Source organism: Suncus etruscus, chromosome 13, assembly GCF_024139225.1.
Source record: "Suncus etruscus isolate mSunEtr1 chromosome 13, mSunEtr1.pri.cur, whole genome shotgun sequence".
NCBI lineage: Eukaryota > Metazoa > Chordata > Mammalia > Eulipotyphla > Soricidae > Suncus > Suncus etruscus.
Window position 1 is genome coordinate 81,408,989 of NC_064860.1, and position 19,744 is coordinate 81,428,732.

The window sequence follows — 19,744 nt, forward strand, 5'->3', positions numbered from 1 at the left end:
AGCAAATTGGCAAGATAATGAGATAACTTTAAGTGACAAATTGTGAAACTAGAAACAAAACAAGAAACATTTACATTGTTTTTTCTTCGATTCTCTTATTTGAATGGAGCAGACTTGTACTAAAACAGAGATCATAAAAATATATTTTTACAGTTTCCAGTGATAAATAAACCTAATTAGAATTATTTGGCTGGGCTGGAGAGATAGCACAGCAGTAAGGCATTTGCCTTACCCACAGCCAGCCCAGGACGAACGGTGGTTCAAATCCTGGCACCTCATATGGTCCCCTGAGCCTGCTAGGAGCGATTTCTGAGTGCAGCAGTCAGGAGAAACCCCTGAGTACTGCTGGGTGTGACCCAAAAAAAACAAAAAACAAAAAACAAAAAAAAAATGTACTTGGCTAAAAGAAGCCACATGCTCAGCTACATTAGATATGTATGTTTAATAATATTTATGCTTTTTAAAGTATAAGCTGTTAGCCTAATATGAGTATTTTGTTTTGAGTTGTTCTGAAGCAGCCATCTACACAACTGGACCAAAATTATCGTAACGTATAATCACTTCTACAGTCTCTTCAAATTTTACTGCATATGTACTCAATTTATTTTAAATCTTTGTTTTCTAGATTTAAATCAGATGAACATCTATATTTGCTTTAAATAATTACTGTCAATTTTGTAGAGTAGGTAGGCTTTAATTTATGCTACATATGCTTTAGAATTCATCTTTATGAGTAGAGATAAACAATTAAGCCTGTCTGTATTTGTAGTTTTTTTATCCTTGAAATCTTCTCTTTCTAATGTAATCCTTGAAAATGTATCCAGAATTATGATTTCATTGATTAATTTCAGAGCCCTTTATTGTATGAGTCCTTAGAAGTTGTTAGATCACTCACACATTTTCAGTTTTATATTAAAATACTTCTAATTATTCAATTTACATAGCAAGATAGCTATAATATACTTTAATAACTGAATATATAAATTCATACTTATGAATAATATAAAGTAAGACATTCATTTGAAATAAGGTCAGTTATTTGTATGCTAAAATTTTTGTTGTTAAAGATGGAGTTATCACATGAGAAAGGCTTTACCTATTTTAATTGTAGATGCAATCACTGATTTTAATATTTTGAATTACTTTCTCGAGAAGAAACTGCTTAAAATTGGTCCTGTATAAAGTACATTTTCTGGGCAGTTATTTCTCTAAGAACAGCAGGAAGGTTTTTCCCCACTATTAGCAAGCAGTCTTTTAAAACATACAGTTGGGAAGGCTTAAATAATAATCCTAAGATATAAACCTAGTGAATCAATAAACTTTTATTGTGCATCAAGCAAACATTAATAGAATATATAGATATATATATAGAATATATATAATAGATATATAATATAAATAGAACTCTGTTAGCTGTCATGCATATCTGGATAAAGAAATGAAGGCCAAAACAGTATATCATTTAGTATCAAGTGCATATTTTTAAAAAATTGTTTCTGATCTCTCATCCAATATGCCCTCAGCACATAAATTCAAAGCCTTTGTATTCCTAGTCATTAAAAGGAAACTCTTACATTTTGGGGAGGTCTACGTAGGAGGCCACTCCTAGTGTAACTCAGGAGTTATTTCTGGTTTTGCACTCATGAGTCACTCTTTATAATGCTTGGGGGACCATATGGGTTTTAGAGAGCTGACCCAGTTGGTCAGGTACAAGGCAAGAGCTTTACCCACTGTGCTAGCCATCCCCTCTTGCAGTTTTTTAAAGTAAGGCAATAGTCAACTGATCTTCTTACTTAAAATTTAAGATGAGGAGCTAGGAAAAATATTACATCCCAATTTTAGTTTCTGATACCAAATGTCCCTGCAGCATAGCTAGCTGGGTATGGATTTAGTGGCCCTTAAGTACCTATTGAATCGCAGCACCAATGAGTCGAAACAGTAGCAGCTATATCAATGACCTGAACACTGAATCATAAAGTCTACACAGAGTGAATCTAGCTAAGATAAACCCTCTAATCACCAGGCCAATGTTGATAGTCCCCCCCCCCAAAAAAAAACCACAAAAATAAACAAGTGGTATGGACTATAATATTCTTGGAGTGATTATATAAATAATTTCATCATTACTGTTTGTCAAATCATTTCATACTTAATGGTTTATTAGTAAATTGTTTAGCATAGTTCCATAGGTTGATGGTGATAGCTGAACTTTCCTGGAGTTCAAGATGATTTGACTTACATGAAGCATTGGCATTTGCACTGCCTAAAGGACGTCCCTTCTTTTCCTCGTGGTCTCATTCTCATGCAAATTAAACCTGCATCCTTAAATGAACAGCCTTGGGACAGTATTATAAGAGTTAAGGCCGGGGGCCAGAGCGGTGGCACAAGTGCTAAGGAGTAGTCCGCCTTGCCCACACTAGCCTAGGACAGACCGTGGTTTGGTTCCCCCGCGTCTCATGTGGCTCGCCAAGCCAGGAGCAATTTCTGAGCACACTGCCAGGAGTAACCCCTGAGCATCACCGGGTGTGGCCCAAGAAACAAACAAAAAAACAACAACAAAAAGTTAAGGTCAAACTTTCAGAGCTTCTTTAGATGTATATTCTAGAACAAACAATGCCATTTCTATTACCCTTTGTTGGTCTATGCAAATTATAAGGCCAGTCCATATTTTTAAAATGAAGATATAGACCCCCACCTCTTTAAAAAAAAGTTTTTATTTGAAGTACCATCACTTATAATACTGTTAATTATAGGATCTCATGAATTCAATGGTGGGAGCATTTGAATTCTGTGGCTGCTTTTGCAAACATGATTTCTCTTCTTTCTATTTATTGAAGCTGGTAAACCAATGGCAACTGCATTTTGCTTGCGTGGAGAAGATGGGAGCTTAACACTGAAAAACCTGACAGTTGGAAAGTGCAATGAAACTCTGAAAGACTTGGAGGAGCAGGTATTTAATAGAGTCTGACATTGGCCCATTTATATAAAAATATAAAGACACCCTTATTCAATGTTTGAGGTCCATATCAATGCTTTTTACAACTCAGGTTATATATTTAAAAATCTAATAATAAAAACTATTCTCACTTTTTTGAAGTCTGTGAAAAAGGACATTTGGACATGTTGGTCTGAGAATTGCAGCAAATGATAATCAATAGTATATTTTCAATAGCCATATTTTATTGATCAGTGAAATTTAGACTAATCCACAAAATTTCCTACCAAAGAAAAGTGGGGTTTTTTTGTTGTTTTTTTTTTTTTTTTGGTTTTTGGGTTATGCCCAGAGCGCTCAGGGGTTACTCCTGGCTCTAAGCTCAGAAATCGCTCCTGGTAGGCTCGAGGGACTATAGGGGATGCCAGGACTCAAACTACCAACCTTCTGCATGCAAGGCAAATGCCTTACCTCCATGCTATCTCTCCGGCCCCCAAAGGAAGATATTTTGATGACCAATTGCATACAAATAAAGAGAAAAACTATGACCCAAAATTCTTTTAAACAGAAAACACCAAAACCTAATTTTTGTAAAATTCATAGCCTTAGGGCTGTATCTTTGAAAAAGGAAAATGGTAGGATGAAGAGGAAACTTGACTTTATGGGCATGTCTTCTATTGAATCTAGTTGCCAGGCATGTTTTATAATGAATCCTTTTTCATCTTTATAGAATATTTGTGAGTTAGATGTTTTTCCCATATTATAGATAAGTATAACTAAACTCACGTGATAAAAATTGATCACCAGTTACATGGCAAATACTGCAATGAACATCTCACATGTAGCATCCTATTATTTTTAATTTATGTAATAGCTATATAATAAGTACTAATGTCCCTGTTTAGTAGATAAGAATACCATGCTTTCTATAGATGCAGTATTTTGCCCAGTAAACCTTGATCAAAAATGATAAAAATAGATCTATATTTCAAAGTACACTGTAAAACACTGATGGGTAGGATGTGGTGGAAAAATAGAACATGATAGTGATCACTAATCATATATGTTATGCTAACTGCTAAGATTAGGGGAGCAATTCCATGTTCTGACAAGTTCTGTTATGGAATCTGATACGTCCGTTTTTCACTTTTAATTTTGTCATTTTAAAATTGAGCCAAGTTTATGGGAAGCTCATAAACCTCTTACAACTTGGCACAATAATAGAAATACTAAGCTCACAGTATTTTGCAAATATTAAGTATGTTAACACCCATAAAACATCTAACAAAATGTCTAGTATGGAGCTTGCTTTATGTTTTGTTATCTACTGCCTGGATGTTGCTCCTCTTTTCCAAGTGCGATTAGGCATGGACTTTGGTTTAATTTTTCAGAAGATATTAGCATCTAGTGAAAAAAATTCCTCATGTATATAAATACATATCTTGAAATCGGCTCTACCAAAGCTAACATGCATTAATATGTTTTATCCTTTTATAATAGAACTCAGGGCCAATAGATACCTAGAAATGATACCCAGATTGGTGCTTATAAAACTATTTGTATTGAAAATACATTTTTTACATTTATGACTCAGTAAAAATCAATTATTTTATAAATTACAACAAAATGAATTAATAAAAAAATAAAGTAAATAAATACAAATTTAGTTTTTATAAGTGATTAGTTTATGTAGCCTATATGTTTTATAATTTTCTGAGTATAAATGCTTAGTTTCTGTGTTTCTCGCTTGGTAAGAAGTATTGCTACTCATCATGGAATAGTACTGGGTAGTCTGACATAGTTAACCCTACCATAGAGTAAAGACTGAGAAAGCCTCCGGTTTGTGTGTGTTCTGTGTCCTTACTATAAAGAAAGAAACAAGCATAAAAAAATGTAAATATGATGTTCAAAAGATTGAGGATTAACTAAAATCCAATTTAATCACAAAGTAATGCTTTCTATGGATTTATTCATTGTTAAATTAAGAGGGTTACTTATGTATGTGCATATTTTTAAAACAGATTGTCCATATCTCAACAAGTTCTAATAACATTTCAAAAGATGCACAGATTTTAACATATGATGCCAGTAGTTTAACTGCTGAAAATATCTCTGCTGCTGCTAATGTGGTTGGACAGATCTTCAACTCATCCAGAAATGCAACAACTGAGGTAAAATGCACAAGATTTGGTAAAAGAGGTGGAGACGACAGAAGGAAAAGCCCCACAAATTCTGTTCTATATTCCATAATATGGACTTGGGTATGGTTCAGGATTCTTATTTTTATTAATATCTTTATTTAAACACCTTGACTACAGATATGATTGTAGTTGGCTTTCAGTCATATAAAGAACAACCCCCTTCACCAGTGCAACATTCCCATCACCAGTGTTCCGAATCTCCCTCCTCCCCACTCCGACCCTGCCTGTGCTCTAGACAGGCTTTCTACTTCCCTCACTCATTCAATTTAGGATAGTTCTCAATGAGTTATTTCTCTAAATGCACTCACTACTCTGTGGTGAGCTTCATGTAGTGAGCTGGATCTTTTAGCCTTCTTCTCTTTTGTCTCTGAGAATGATTGCAAAAATGTCTTTTATTTTTCTTAAAACCCATAGATGAGTGAGACTATTCTGCGTCTATCTCTCTCCCTCTAACTTATTTCACTCAGCATAATAGATTCCATGTACATCCATGTATAGAAAAATTTTATGACTTCATGTCTCCTGATGGCTGCATAATATTCCATTGTGTATATATACCATAGTTTCTTTAGCCATTTGTCTGTTGAACAGCATCTTAGTTATTGCCAAAGTCTAGCTATTGTAAATAGCACTGCAATGAATATGTGTGAGGAAGGGATTTTTGATGGTGATGATCTCTGTCTTTTGTGGTGATAGGGCCTTCTTCCTTACAGGCAAAAGAAATTGCTGTAACAACAGTGAGCCAACTTCTAGATGCCAATGAAGAAGTTTTTAGAAAGGCTGCCACTGATGATGAAGATACCTTAACAAAGTAAGTACAAACCAATATGAAAAAAGAAATCTCACAAAGACTATTCACTTTCCTAGGTTAAAAACATCAATAGTGGGGACTATAGCAATAGCATGGTGTGAAGGACATTATTTGCCTTGTAAATGGTTGACCCGGGTTCTATCCACAGAATCTCGTATGCTCACCTCACTGCTGCCAGGAGTAACTCCTGAGCACCACTGGGTTTGGCCCCAAAACTTAAAAAAAAAAATTCAACAGTGGTGTTGGGCCAAAGCGATAGTAAAGTATGTATGGCACTTGCCTTGCACACTGCCAAATAGGTTTAACCCTCAGTATCTCATGTGGTCCTCTGAGTCCTATCAGTAGTAATCCCTGAACACAGAGCAGGGAATAAATCCTGAACAAGGCAAGTGTGCCCCCCAAAATAAAAATGTGAATAAATAAAATTAATTAACTATGGCAACTATTTCTCATGGATGCACAAACTGGCTGAATTGTTTTCTGAACCCTTGACTTTCCACCAAATCTTCAGTTATTTGATAAAGTTCTTGTTATATGTTAACTACTGTTCCAGTGTGGCTAAGTCCTTGGGGTATGTATAAAATAGGATACCATATATACTCTAGTATAAGCTGACCCCCCCCCAATTTTACCCTAAAAACTGGGAAAACTTAGTGACTCAAGTATAAGCCGAGGTGGAATTGTAGCAGCCACTGGTAAATTTCAACAATAAAAATATATACCCAAAACAATTACAATAATTGAGGAATCAGTAGGTTACTGGTAATTTAGGTTAAAATTGCTTTTTATAGTCTTAGTTTGCTGTAGTTAATTGAGTGGCATCTATAGCATTGTTGGGGCTCTTCTAATCCCTTTTTCAAATGAATCCAAATTCAAATTCTCAAATCAGCCATGCAAACAACAATGCACTTTGGCAGCCTCTGATCTTACAAGTCAGCTTCCCCAAGATTCTGAAGCATTTTGATATTCCTTTAGCTAAATTCCCAAGACTACATTGAAAAAGTAAAGGAACCAACTATATCTGTTTTATTGCGTCTTGACTCCTGGGGTTAGTGTGACTATTTGTTTGGTATTTGTGCCAACACACCCAGACTTGCTCAGGACTTTTCCTGGTTCTATGCTCTGAGATCATGTTTTGGTGGTGCTGAGAGGAACTTTATTGTGTGAGGAATTTAATCAGATTGTGTGCAAATCTCATCAGGCCCTCCTATTCTTTGAAGCTCCATAAGGAAGTGATTATGGGTTCAGAATTGGGGCTTGGACTTAAAGCCTGAGTAGGATCTCTGTAGAGTTGGAGATTTTGTGCTTACAGTCTTACTAGAAAGGAGAAGAGAAGATACTTTGTCAAGAAAATGAAGGAAAGAGAAATTGGAACACTGGGCTGAGAAAGTCACAGAAGAAAATGCTACCTTAACAATAAATAGTCATGACTTTTATTGACTTATGACATGTGAAAAACAATTCTGTTCTTTTGTATATAATATTTAAAGGATTCATAAGTAGTAGAAGGATAGGTAAAAACTTTAAATATATAACATAAAATGTAAAATATTGTCATTTTTTATCTCTACTTCCTTCCGATGTGAATTTCTAGTTAACTTATTTGTCTAATCATATTCTATCAATTTACCATCTCCTGTGTGATTTTTTGCCCATAGACTCAGTTCATAAATTCACTCAGAGAAGTCTTCTCTACCTCATCAGCCTTTTGGAAATCAACTCAACTTCTTGGCTCTCTTTAGGAAAACAATCTTTATTTTGCGGGGGACACACCCAGTGGCACTCAAGGGTTACTCCTGGCTCTGGGGGTTACTCTTGGCTCAGAAATCGCTCCTGGCAGGTTCGAGGGATTATAGAGGTTGTTGGGAATTGAACCTAGGTCCGTTCTAGGTTGGCTGCATGCAAGGCAAATGCCCTACCACTGCACTATAGCTCCAGCCCCAAGGTTTATAAAATCTTTTGCGGTTATGAGTCACTTAAGTGACCTTGCTCAGATAAAGAGCATAAATTATTCATGAATAAGTTCTAATTTATCCTTGGGGGAAATGATAAAGAGGCATATGGCATTACCAACCTATCCTGACCTAATATAACCTAAAATATCTGTTTTACAAACATTATAGGGTCAATTCTCAGAAGTATTCAGATAATAATTGGCCCGGTAAGGCAAACCTATTGGTTCAGTGCTCAGATTTAGAACTGTGTTGCTTGGAGTCTAACTATGCTTCAGACTACCAAAGTCATCCTGGAAATGTTCAGAAGTCATTCAGCTCTAGAGAATGGACTTGAAGGGTCCTCACACATTACTGGGAATGTGCTTTATCACTTTGAGCCCTATTCCCAGAACCTCACTTTCCTTTTAAGGAACTGATACCTATGGGCTTTCAAGCTGAGGGAATGGCAAGGCATCCAAGGAAGTAGTCTTGTAGTCTTGTAGAAGAGTTCTTCATGGTAGGCAGTGGGTCTTCCTGATAGGACAAAGCCAATGTTGTGTCTATAATACTTGAAATAAGACAGTTCTGGGTTCAACTATTAGCACTGTTACTTACTAACTATATGATTTTGACCAAATTACTTCATATCCTTCTGAAAAGCCTCAATTTTTTTAAGTAACATGACAGTAAATTTAGGATTCACTACAGTAAGATTTATGAGGTCCAACTGAGATAATGTCTGAGGATCATTAGTGTTAAGACTTCAGTTAATTTTATTTATTGTCTGGGGGGGAAGTAACAGGGGGGTTATATGACTAACATGGTTCAATAAACATGTAGATCCTTTCTTTACTTCTAATTTCTGTCCTCTCATGATTAATCCTGCTCAAAACTTGGGGGAAATAAAATTTAGATCACAGTCCTCTCCCTACTGGTAAATGCTCTGCAAAAATGTAGTAGAGATAGAAATCAGTTTCACTGTTGTGTAAAGCATTACTTCCAAATGTTACACACGTCACAAGACAATGGGAAGATAGAAAAGAATCTTACCATTTAGAGAGTCATACATAACTCCTCACATACAGATTGTTATTATTATAATGACTACCCTCAATTAAGAAATCCTGTTGCGGGGCCGGGCAGTGGCGCTAAAGGTAAGGTGCCTGCCTTGCCTGCGCTAGCCTTGGACCGACTGCGGTTCGATCCCCGGTGTCCCATATGGTCCCCCAAGCCAGGAGCAACTTCTGAGCACATAGCCAGGAGTAACCTCTGAACATTACCGGGTGTGGCCCAAAAATCAAAAAAAAAAAAAAGAAAAGAAAAGAAAAGAAATCCTGTTGCATTACTTGCCACACATTATTCTTCCCAAGTTTATCCTGCTAAAAAAGTAGACTGTTATTGTTGTTTAATTCGCATTATGAAGATGAAACAAAAACTTCCCATTCCTCTGACAGGAAATAGTTCTGCATTCTTTGAAGAATGAAAAATTAACAAATTTATACCACCATTCCTTCCATCTTACATTTCATCTATTTTCAAGTTTATCCAAGTACAAGAGATAATAGTAGAATGTGCACTACTAGTTACTACGGTAGTTGTGGGAATGCATATAGAACTCAATTCTATCATCATTTCACACATACTGTTACCATAGGAGTCAACAGCTTATGAGAGAAACCTTAGGTCTCAGGAGTTTGGGTGTGAGGAATGTGTTGAATACACTTATTCTCATCATTGGAAGAACAGGAAGCAAACCATATGGTTGGGGGTAACAGCACCATCTTTCTATGTAGAGAGTGGCATAGTGAAGACTGTTTCTACTGGGAATCTGTCATTCTTTTATTTTTATTTTTATTTAGTATTCTTTACTTAGTATTTCATTTAAAATGCTGATTATCTGATAAAAAACTTATTGACCAGACTCAAACAACACATCCCAGACATTTAATTTTAGTTATTCTTTCTATAGATTCCAGATGCCTTAAATAGCATTGCTAAGATCCACTCAATGGATCACCCTGCAAAAGACCATTTTCAGTAGTTTGCTTTTTGTGTATATATATACATTTTATATATTATATACATACATTATATATATAAAATTTTTATGTAAGCACTGTTATTACAAGCATGACTGTACTTGGGTTTCAGTCATAAACAGAACATCCTCCCTTCACCAGTGCAACATTCCCACCATCGTTGCTACCCCACCCTCCTCCCTCACCCCTGCCTATATTCAAGACAAAACCTGTCATTCTTAATTCCAGATGTTTGTGTCTGCGATGGTGTCATTTTAGTGATTGCATAAATTTTGTGGCTTGACTTTTTACTTGAATGTTAAAGAGAATATTATTTATTTTTTTATCAGTGCAACTTATCATGCTATTATCTTTTCTCTTATCCAGATTGATAGAACAAATAGAAATGTATTCCATGTCTTTGGATAATGGCTCAGTGGTGCAACCTAATGTAGTGGTACAAAGTGCTACTTTCTCTACAGAAATGAATGAATATTTGACCAATGTTCTCTTCTCTGTACAGAAAGGTGGGCTGCTTAATCCTGTGTACTTATAATAGCAGAGAATGTTTCACTATCAAACATCGCTTATTCTCGTAAAACATGGATTTTTAAATCTCTAAATTTCTTTTTTTTTCCTTATAGGATCTAGTAGCACTCTTCTTTCTAGCCTCACTTCTGTCACAAATGTGAACACCCTTAATCCAAATACACACACTGAACTTCAGGTTTTGCTCCATTCCACAAAAGGTAAGTCTCGTAATTTGTTATATTAAAAAATTCTTCATAAGAATAAAGACAATCACAGTATGATATCACTTATCTGTGGTATAAAGAATAACTTAATGATAAGTGCAACATATTGTTTGTGAGGGAATGCCTAGATCATCCAGAGCTTAGGGAGAAGGACAGAGAAAGAAAAAAAAATGAGGTGGGAAGAAAGATGATTAAAAAAAAAAAAGGGAAGCAAAGATGATGAAAAAGGGAATAGAGGTCTGGGTTTTAGTTACCTTGGTGAACTTGGAAAGAATATAGCTATATATCCAATGCATAGACTCAACAACATTGAAAGCATGAGATCTAAGCTGCAAACACCAAACCATATAATATGCCTGTAAAGGTAGCAAGTTTAGAGTGGAAGACTGTGTGCACAGGGGAGAAAAAGAAAGAGAGAAAAAGAGAGAGAGAAAGACAAAGAGAGAGAGACAAAGAGAGAGAGAGGCAAAGAAAGAGAGAGAACACAGATGGAGATAAATTTATACTGGTGGTAGGATTAGTGTTGAAATATAATATATATGCCTAAATTTTGTAAATCAGGGTACTTAATTTTTTCTTTTTGGTTTTTGGGCCACACCCAGTGATGCTCAGGGGTTACTCCTGGCTATGTGCTCAGAAATTGCTCCTGACTTGGGGGAACCATATGAGACGCAGGGGGTCAAACCGTGATCCGTCCTAGGCTAGCGTGGGCAAGGCAGATGTGCCGCCGCTCCAGCCCTGCTACTTAATTTTTTAATTCATTATATATCTTTATTTAAGCACCATGATTACAAGCATGTTTTTAGTTGGGTTTCAGTTATATATATAAAAAAAGAACACCTCTTTCACCAGTGCAACCTTCCCATCACCAATGCCCCCCATCTCCCACCTCCCCACCCTCTGCCTGTATTCAAGACAGGCAATCTATTTCTCTCACTCACTACCATTGTCATAGTAGTTGTTAGTGTAGTTATCATTACACTAATAACCATGGTACTTTAATGCAATAAAAATATTGTAAATGCATTCAAATGCAAATGTATTCAAGCTCATGAATTTAGTAAGTTGAAATGACCTGAGCAAGAAAAACTTATGTAATTAGTTAACAGTCAATAATTTATGTTTGTGCTCTGAAATATATTAGTCTCAACTCTACTGTTTTAAAACATACAGGTGATTTCCAGTTTTATTCTTTTCAGACAACCATTAGAGAATAGCATCATTGAAATATACTGATCATAAATAAAAGTCTGTTTTCCAACAAAAAAGCCAGTAATATGGTTAAGATTTTAAAAAAAATGAGCATTGAAGTAACATTGGTTTATGAAAGTATATAACTGTAACTTAAATGTACATTTAAAAATAAATTTTAAGATCTTTTGAGTGAGGGGCCAGAGTGATAGCTTTCTTCTCCCTTTTTTTTGTCCTCTCCCATCTATATATTTCTGTCTTCAACTGCATTAATTATATTCTGTGATATCTACTTTCTATGCTTTACATATAATTATTTAAAACAAACACTTTAATTTTTAATATCTAGGATCTCTATATGTGTGTTTAAATAACCTCATTTTTTTTGGGAAAGTACATATTCCTTCTGCTCCTTAATTTCTTTTCTAAAACCATTAGGCTGTCTTCTATGTTTTCTTGTAGCTTGCCAAGTTTGCTAGCCATAGATGCTTTGAAATACACTTTTGGGTTAAAAAATTTCTGTACGGGGCCGGGAAGGTGGCGCTAGAGGTAAGGTGCCTGCCTTGCAAGCGCTAGCATAGGATGGAACGCGGTTCGATCCCCCGATCCCCCGGCTTCCCATATGGTCCCGCCAAGCCAGGGGCGATTTCTGAGCGCATAGCCAGGAGTAACCCCTGAGCATCAAACAGGTGTGGCCCAAAAACCAAAAAAAAAATTTCTGTATCTTTAGGTGTTATTTTTGAAATGTACCTTTCTCTTATGTTATTGTATGTTGATGTGACTTTCTGTTTTATTGGTGTGCCACTACATGCACAGTATGTAATGAGTACATTCCTTTTCTTCCCAGAAGATGGTGCTATTACTTTAGTTTTAAGTTTGATTTCCCTCCCATCTGAGTCTCCTATGGGAGGTTTTTATTTCATTATGTATATTAATATATATATTATTTCTTGTTTTTTTAAATGCCCTACACCTTTTTCATAGGACCTTGGAACACTGATTACTTTAATATACCACATATTTCCTTTTTTTTTTTTATAAAACTAAAAGGAAAGGAATAAAGAAGGCTAGGGGCCAAGGGTCAAGTGGCCTCAGATGCACTGGCAGGGAAATAAATTAGGACAGAACTAAATATCCAAACAAAAGTCAACGATTATAGAATCAAGGGATATAAATTTTAACAATCTAAACTCAAGGGGCCAGAGAGGTAGCACATAGGTAGGGTGTTTGCCTTACATGCAGTAGATTCAGGTATTTCAAATCCCAGCATACCAAATGATCCCCTGAGCCTGACAGGAGTGATTTCTGAGTGCAAAGCCAGGAGTAACTCCTGAGTGCCATCGTGTATGGCCCAAAAACAAACAAAAATAAAACTAAAAACAATTTAAACTCAAGGGGGCCTGTTATACTGGCAGGCCAGAGGGCAAAGGGTGAAGGAATAAGATGCACTCTGGGTCCATTAGTGGATGGAGGTTGACACTAGTGGTAGCAAAAGCCCTGACTCATTGCATACCTAAAATTTAAGTATGAAGGACTTTGTAGATCACAATGGTTCCAATATTAGTACTGTAATACACATAGGAGTGACAATGCAGTTTCAATAGAGTTTGGGGGCACTTTTCCAAGAAGTGGAAATGTTGGGTCATATGGAAACTTAATTCTTAGTATTTTTTAGATGTGTCCATATATTTTTATTGTTATTGTTGTTGTTTGAATTTTTTGGTTCACACCCAGTGACACTGAGAAGTTACTCCTGGCTAATCAGTCAAAAATCGCTTCTGGCATGGGGGACCATATGGGACGCCCGAGAATCGAACCGTGCATGGTTAGTCCTGGGTCAGCCATTTGCAAGGAAAATGCCCTACCACTGCACCACTACTTCAGCCCCAGGCTTATTTACCTTGAATAATAATTTTGTCAGATGAGTGGTGTCACATTTTTATCCCAGTTGTTTTATTCTAGTCATTCTTTATTTTAAAGTTAAGCATGTTTTATTTTATAATACCCAATTTATTAGATCTCCAGCCCCTTAATTTCATTTTTTAGAGTTAAATTTACACGGAACATTTTGGCAAGGTCTGTGAATCATGATTAAAATCTAATAAATTTGCATTTTTCTGATATTGAATGACAATGAACACTTTTCATATGTGTATTGTCAATCTTTGCAATTTTCTTGAAAAAAGTATCTGGTCAGCTCTTTCTATTTATGATGGGAGTATTATTTTGTTGTTGTTGGCCTTATATTTCTTGGGTATTAGCCTTTTAAAATATCACATCATACCAGTGATAAAAACATATACTAGAAAGACTCAAAGCAATCATTATTGGTGATGATGCATTGAAAAAAAAGAACCTCATTTATTGGTGGGAATGTCATCTGGTTCAGCCTCTATGACAAATGGTAATATACTTTCTCAAGAAAGTAATAGAGCTCTCATGACCCAACAATTTCACTCTCAGCATCTATTCTCCAAACACATTAATTCAAAAAAAAATAAATGTACATTTGTGGCCATTATAGTACTTAGTATACTAATTAGCATTTGTAAACAATCCCAATGTATAATGACGTATGAATGGATAAAGAAGCTGTGATAAGAGGTGGAGTGAGCGATACTATAGCAGGTAGGGCAATTGCCTTGCATGCAACCAACCCAGATTTTATCCCTGAAGTCCATATGATCCCTTGAAGACTTTCAGGAGTAATTCCTGAGTGCAGAGTCAGGGGTAAGCATTGCTGGGTGTGACCCAAAAAGAAAAAGAAAAAATTTGAAGTATATATACTCAATACTTTATGGCTATATCAAATGAAAGCATGCAATTTGCTACAAACTTGAGGCTATCATGCAAAGTAAATAAATAAGAGGGGAAGGACAAATACTGGGTGATCTCATTAGTCTGTGGTATTCAGAAAAATAAACAAGGGATAAGACAGTGTTGAATGATGACAATCACTTAACCTTGGATTATAAAATTCAAACAAATTACAAAGTAGTAAGGGATTGGTAGAGGGGAATGCAATGATGAAATAGAAGTATCAAATGACAATTGTGAACAGTATTGAACACTTTGGAGGTGGTAGGGTATAGTAAATTTGTACATCAAAATCATAAATATTAATTTAATATTAAACTAAGGAAACATTTTTATTTAATTTAATTTAAATAATTTAATTAAATAAATTTAATTATATAAGTGAATGTATATATTTCCAAGTAAAAGGTAAAAAAAAGAATGGGGGATGAAACTATAATACAGAGGTTCAGGTGCTTGTCTTTTAAGCAAAAGACTAGGGTTCAATCCCTGGTACTTTATATGATTCCCCTGAGCCCTCCAGAAGTGATCCCTGAGTGCAGAGTCAGGAATAATCCCTGAGTAACACCAGGTGTAGTGGCCCCAAAACAAAACGATAGGTAAAGAAATGTCATTGATCTTTGATAATACCTAATGACAGTCAGGATCTTTCCTGCCTATCTCTTATATTCTGACAGAAGGCTGGTCTTACCATTCCAGTTTTTAGTTTCCAGACTTTGGATAATTCAGTTAAAATATTGGTATGATGGTTATTTTGTATTGTTTTCAATATGGATAGCAGCTGTATAAAATGTGAAGAGGCATTTTTTTTTTTTGGTGGTTCTGTTTGATCACAGGTATGGCCAGACTAAACACAGAACCTACTAGTATGGTCATACTCTCCCAGAATTCTGAGTAACAAACTTGGCATATTTTTCAGTGATCCAGAGAATCTACAGTACTTGTTTATCCTGGAGAAAGTCCATGGTTGTCATGTAAAGGTAGAAAGCAACCTTCCAAGAGACAGTGGAAAGTACCTATCTAGCCCCATTGGAATAGTATTTGACAAATTAAATTCTTGACTTTGTGACATGCTATATTAGTCCTCTGATCAAAAAGAGACCTAACAAATCACTTCTCTGGAAATGGATATCTTATGTTATTTTTGTATGATGATTTAGGACTATATTACCAGCATGTTATGTTAGTCAACCCTATTGTGATTTAAAAGCAAGATGCTTATTTGTATTTGAGATCCTTGCAATACAAGCCTGAATGGATTAGCCTAGAATTACCATTCTCATATGTCAGGTAAATATAAGAGCCTCAGGGGAGGAAATTAATGTTTATGGGATGGCTAATCATGGCTTTGAGTCTTATTTGTGTATGTCAATGTAATAAAGCTTCAGCCAGCAAATTATTTTTATTGTACTCAGTTCAAATAATAAGCAGTCACTCCATTCAACAATGATATTTGTTATTTAGAGACTATTTGAGACTATTTTAGAGACTACATGATTAGAGACTACTTATTATTTAGATTAGTACTCACTGATTTTCTGTCTCCCCTCCACTACCCACCCCTTACAGATAAACTCAAAGAATGTGGTTTTGTAGTATATCAGAACAGCAAGCTTTTTCAATCCAAAAGATTCACAGCACAGTCAACTTTCAGTCAAAGAATTGTCTCAAGCAAAGCTAATACAAATAACATGGATTCAAATATTAGTGTCGAAATGGTCTTTAATCCAGAGGTGAGATTTCCCTTAAAAATTTTAATTTTAAAATAAAAATTTTATTAATAAATAATTTTTTGAATTTTTAAATTAAAAGCTGGGAAAGTTTGGGTGAGAACAGTTCATGGAAGAATATAAAATTTTTTCTTATAAATTATGGATTTAGACCTCCCTTCATGTTTGGTCAGATTAAATAAAAAATTAATTTGAATTTGTATATGTTTTTCTCCTTAATAATAAGCATGCTATATATCGATCTAATTGATTGCTCATGTGTTGATTTATTCTGATTTATCCTCTAAGTATTAAAAATTTGTCATAATTGCCTTATCAACTCCCAGTATGACACATCTGAATTCCAACTCAATTCCTATGCCTGTGTCTTTTGGAATTACAAGCAAAAGGATTGGGACACATTTGGATGTGAAAAAGTACAGAATAGTAAGGTTTCTGGTGGTGATGGATTCCTGCAGTGCCGTTGTAGTCACACAACTAATTTTGCTATATTAATGGTAAGAATGTGTATATTCATTTCTTTCTAAACAAGAATATTTTATTCACAGTTATAGTATGTGCTAATTGGAATTAACTTTGGGTATTAATGTCAGCTAAGATTAAAAGTAAAAATGAGAACTGAGTCATAGGATTAAAAAGGGAAGATTTTAATAGAGACATAGAATATAGTCCTTTCCGGAGTAGAATCAGAATAGTTGAGTTCAGCACTGTGAATTTAGGGAAACCATGTATTAAAAATGGCCAGGCTCCATTCAGTTAATTTGCATGTTCTGAAGCATGAAGTTGTTCATTCTAGATATAAGGCTGTGTAATTGTGTGTTGGAAAGAGATTTAATAGGAATAGATGGGGAATTCAAAAGTTATGCCAAGCTGTTACTATTGAAATAAACTAAGTTACTAAATCTATGTCAGGAGACAAGCCCAGGGTTGGTTGCATGCAAGACATGTGCCTTAACACCTGTATTACCTCTACATATAGCAAACCTTTTCTTATAATATTTTATGTCAATCCTTTCTTTTTTTTGGGGGGGTGGTTTTCGGGCCACACCCGTTTGATGTTCAGGGCTTACTCCTGGCTAAGCGCTCAGAAATTGCCCCTGGCTTGGGGGGATCATATGGGACGCCTGGGGATCGAACCGCAGTCCTTCCTTGGCTAGCGCTTGCAAGTCAGACACCTTACCTCTAGCGCCACCTCGCCGGCCCCTTTTTCTAATTGTTATTAAGAGAATTGCTTTAAAAATTTTAATCATCATGAGATAAGAGTTTAAAAGTTGTTGATAATGTTAAAAATGAGAGAAGTAGAATGCCTGTCACAAATACATGAGGTGTGGGAGAGGAGGGGGGCATTGGTGGTGGGAATGCTGCACTGGTGATGGGGGGTATTCTGTTTATAACTGAAACCCAACTACAAACATGCTTGTAATCATTGTGCTTAGAAGCGATTTCTGAGCTTAGAGCCAGGAGTAACCCCTGAGCTCTGTTGGATGTGTCCCAAATCTCCCCCCCCCATTTTTTTTAGTCATACAATGTTCTAACACTATCTCTGTCTTCATTTTCCATCATCAATTTCCTGTTACCCTCCAGTCCTCCAACCCTCCAACCTCCTCCTTATCCCCAGCCTCCTTTAATCTCTTCTTCTTCTTCTTCTTCTTCTTCTTCTTCTTCTTCTTCTTCTTCTTCTTCTTCTTCTTCTTCTTCTTCTTCTTCTTCTTCTTCTTCTTCTTCTTCTTCTTCTTCTTCTTCATTGTCATCTTATTCTTCATTATTATAATAATTCTTATTTTAAGATAAGAATCTTAGGACATAGATTAGCTGTGCAATTGTTGAATAGCTGGAAAAATTATTATGCTTGGTAAATAACATAAATTATATTGCCATACTTATTTTGTCTATTCTTTTTGAAGTCAGACTTTCAGATATTTCTTCTCATTAATCTGAATCTGCCTCAGTGCCTACCATCTCATATTAGAAAATTGTTCTGGGGGCCCGGAGAGATAGCACAATGGTGTTTGCCTTGCAAGCAGCCGATCCAGGACCTAAGGTGGTTGGTTCGAATCCCGGTGTCCCATAAGTTCCCCCGTGCCTGCCAGGAGCTATTTCTGAGCAGACAGCCAGGAGTAACCCCTGAGCACCGCTGGGCGTGGCCAAAAACCAAAAAAAAAAAAAAGAAAAAAGAAAGTTGTTTTGGTTTATGATGATTTTCAAAAGGCTGATAAAAATGAATGTAAAGAAAGGATCTGCACCCGCCTTCGCTTCTGCCCTTTAATGGGAGAGATTTCCGGCCAGCAGCTTTCTCTCAACCAGGACAGAAGGTAGAAGGCGAATACAAATAATTCGCAAGTGTTAAGCTCTTTTGTGAACACCTAGAAAATTAAGCCGCAGAAGTTAATAAAGCGCTCAAGCTGAGTTCCTGTCAAGAGCTTTATTGAGGGAGCAAGCAGGGTTTTTATGCCCTGCTTCAGTGGGAGGGGAACAACATAGGATTGAAATTTAAACCAATCAGATTTGTACAGGTACAACAATTTTAACCAATGGGAGCAGACACATTTTGATGGCGGGAAGGATAAGGAGGAACCTGGCAGGATGGGGGGAGGGGAAGCAAATCCTTAATAGATCTTACAGTTTAAACCTTACAAAAACCTATCTATAATTACATGTATGAGAGCAGTTACAAAAACAGGTTCCATGGAAAGATTAAGGAATCTAGTTAAGCCAGATTCTCTGTGGTGAGCTAAATTTATTTGCAGAGTTCTTTTGGCTCAGGGCTATGCAAACTTTTTATGGCTTGAATCAGACGGTGGAAAATCCATTCAGAGTTCCATTAAACATGTGGGTGCTCGGTCGCTCACAAGGATCTGAGTGAATGAATAAATAATTTATAAGATCTGAAGATCTATGTATTATATTTATCATGTAGAAAGTAACATAAAATTAAACATTTTTATTAAAAATAAAGTATTTTATTTTCATTTTCTTTCTGAATAAGCAATGTATACTTATATAAAGGATAAAGTTCACTTTCTAAACACAAATATATAAAATTTGTATATCTTAATTCAGTAATTCAAGAATAACTTTATAATGTTAACAAATCACAATATTATTTTTATAAAGAAGAAACATTTTTAAAATGGTCATTTCAAGATGAGAGTCAAAGTTGTGTAAAAATAATATTTCAAGAGTAGAGTGTGCTATGAGATATTGGCAATACATAAAATGATTGTTTTATAGCTTTTATTTTTGTTTATTTTTGTTTTTATTTTTTAATCTTTATTTAATCACTATGATTACAAGCATGATTGTAGTTGGGATTCAGTCATAAACAGAATATCCCCCTTCACCAAATGCAACATTC

General features: G+C 35.6%; 1 protein-coding gene across 1 annotated transcript in view; it reads left to right on the top strand.

Moving 5' to 3' along the window:
* Positions 1-19,744, top strand: part of ADGRG7 (adhesion G protein-coupled receptor G7) — a 73,610-nt gene that overhangs the window by 17,902 nt on the left and 35,964 nt on the right. The window contains exons 5-11 of the mRNA XM_049785596.1: positions 2,838-2,950; positions 4,954-5,103; positions 5,847-5,944; positions 10,284-10,423; positions 10,541-10,645; positions 16,229-16,392; positions 16,716-16,886. Of these exons, the coding sequence (XP_049641553.1) occupies positions 2,838-2,950; positions 4,954-5,103; positions 5,847-5,944; positions 10,284-10,423; positions 10,541-10,645; positions 16,229-16,392; positions 16,716-16,886 (941 nt within the window). The remainder of the gene's footprint in view (positions 1-2,837; positions 2,951-4,953; positions 5,104-5,846; positions 5,945-10,283; positions 10,424-10,540; positions 10,646-16,228; positions 16,393-16,715; positions 16,887-19,744) is intronic.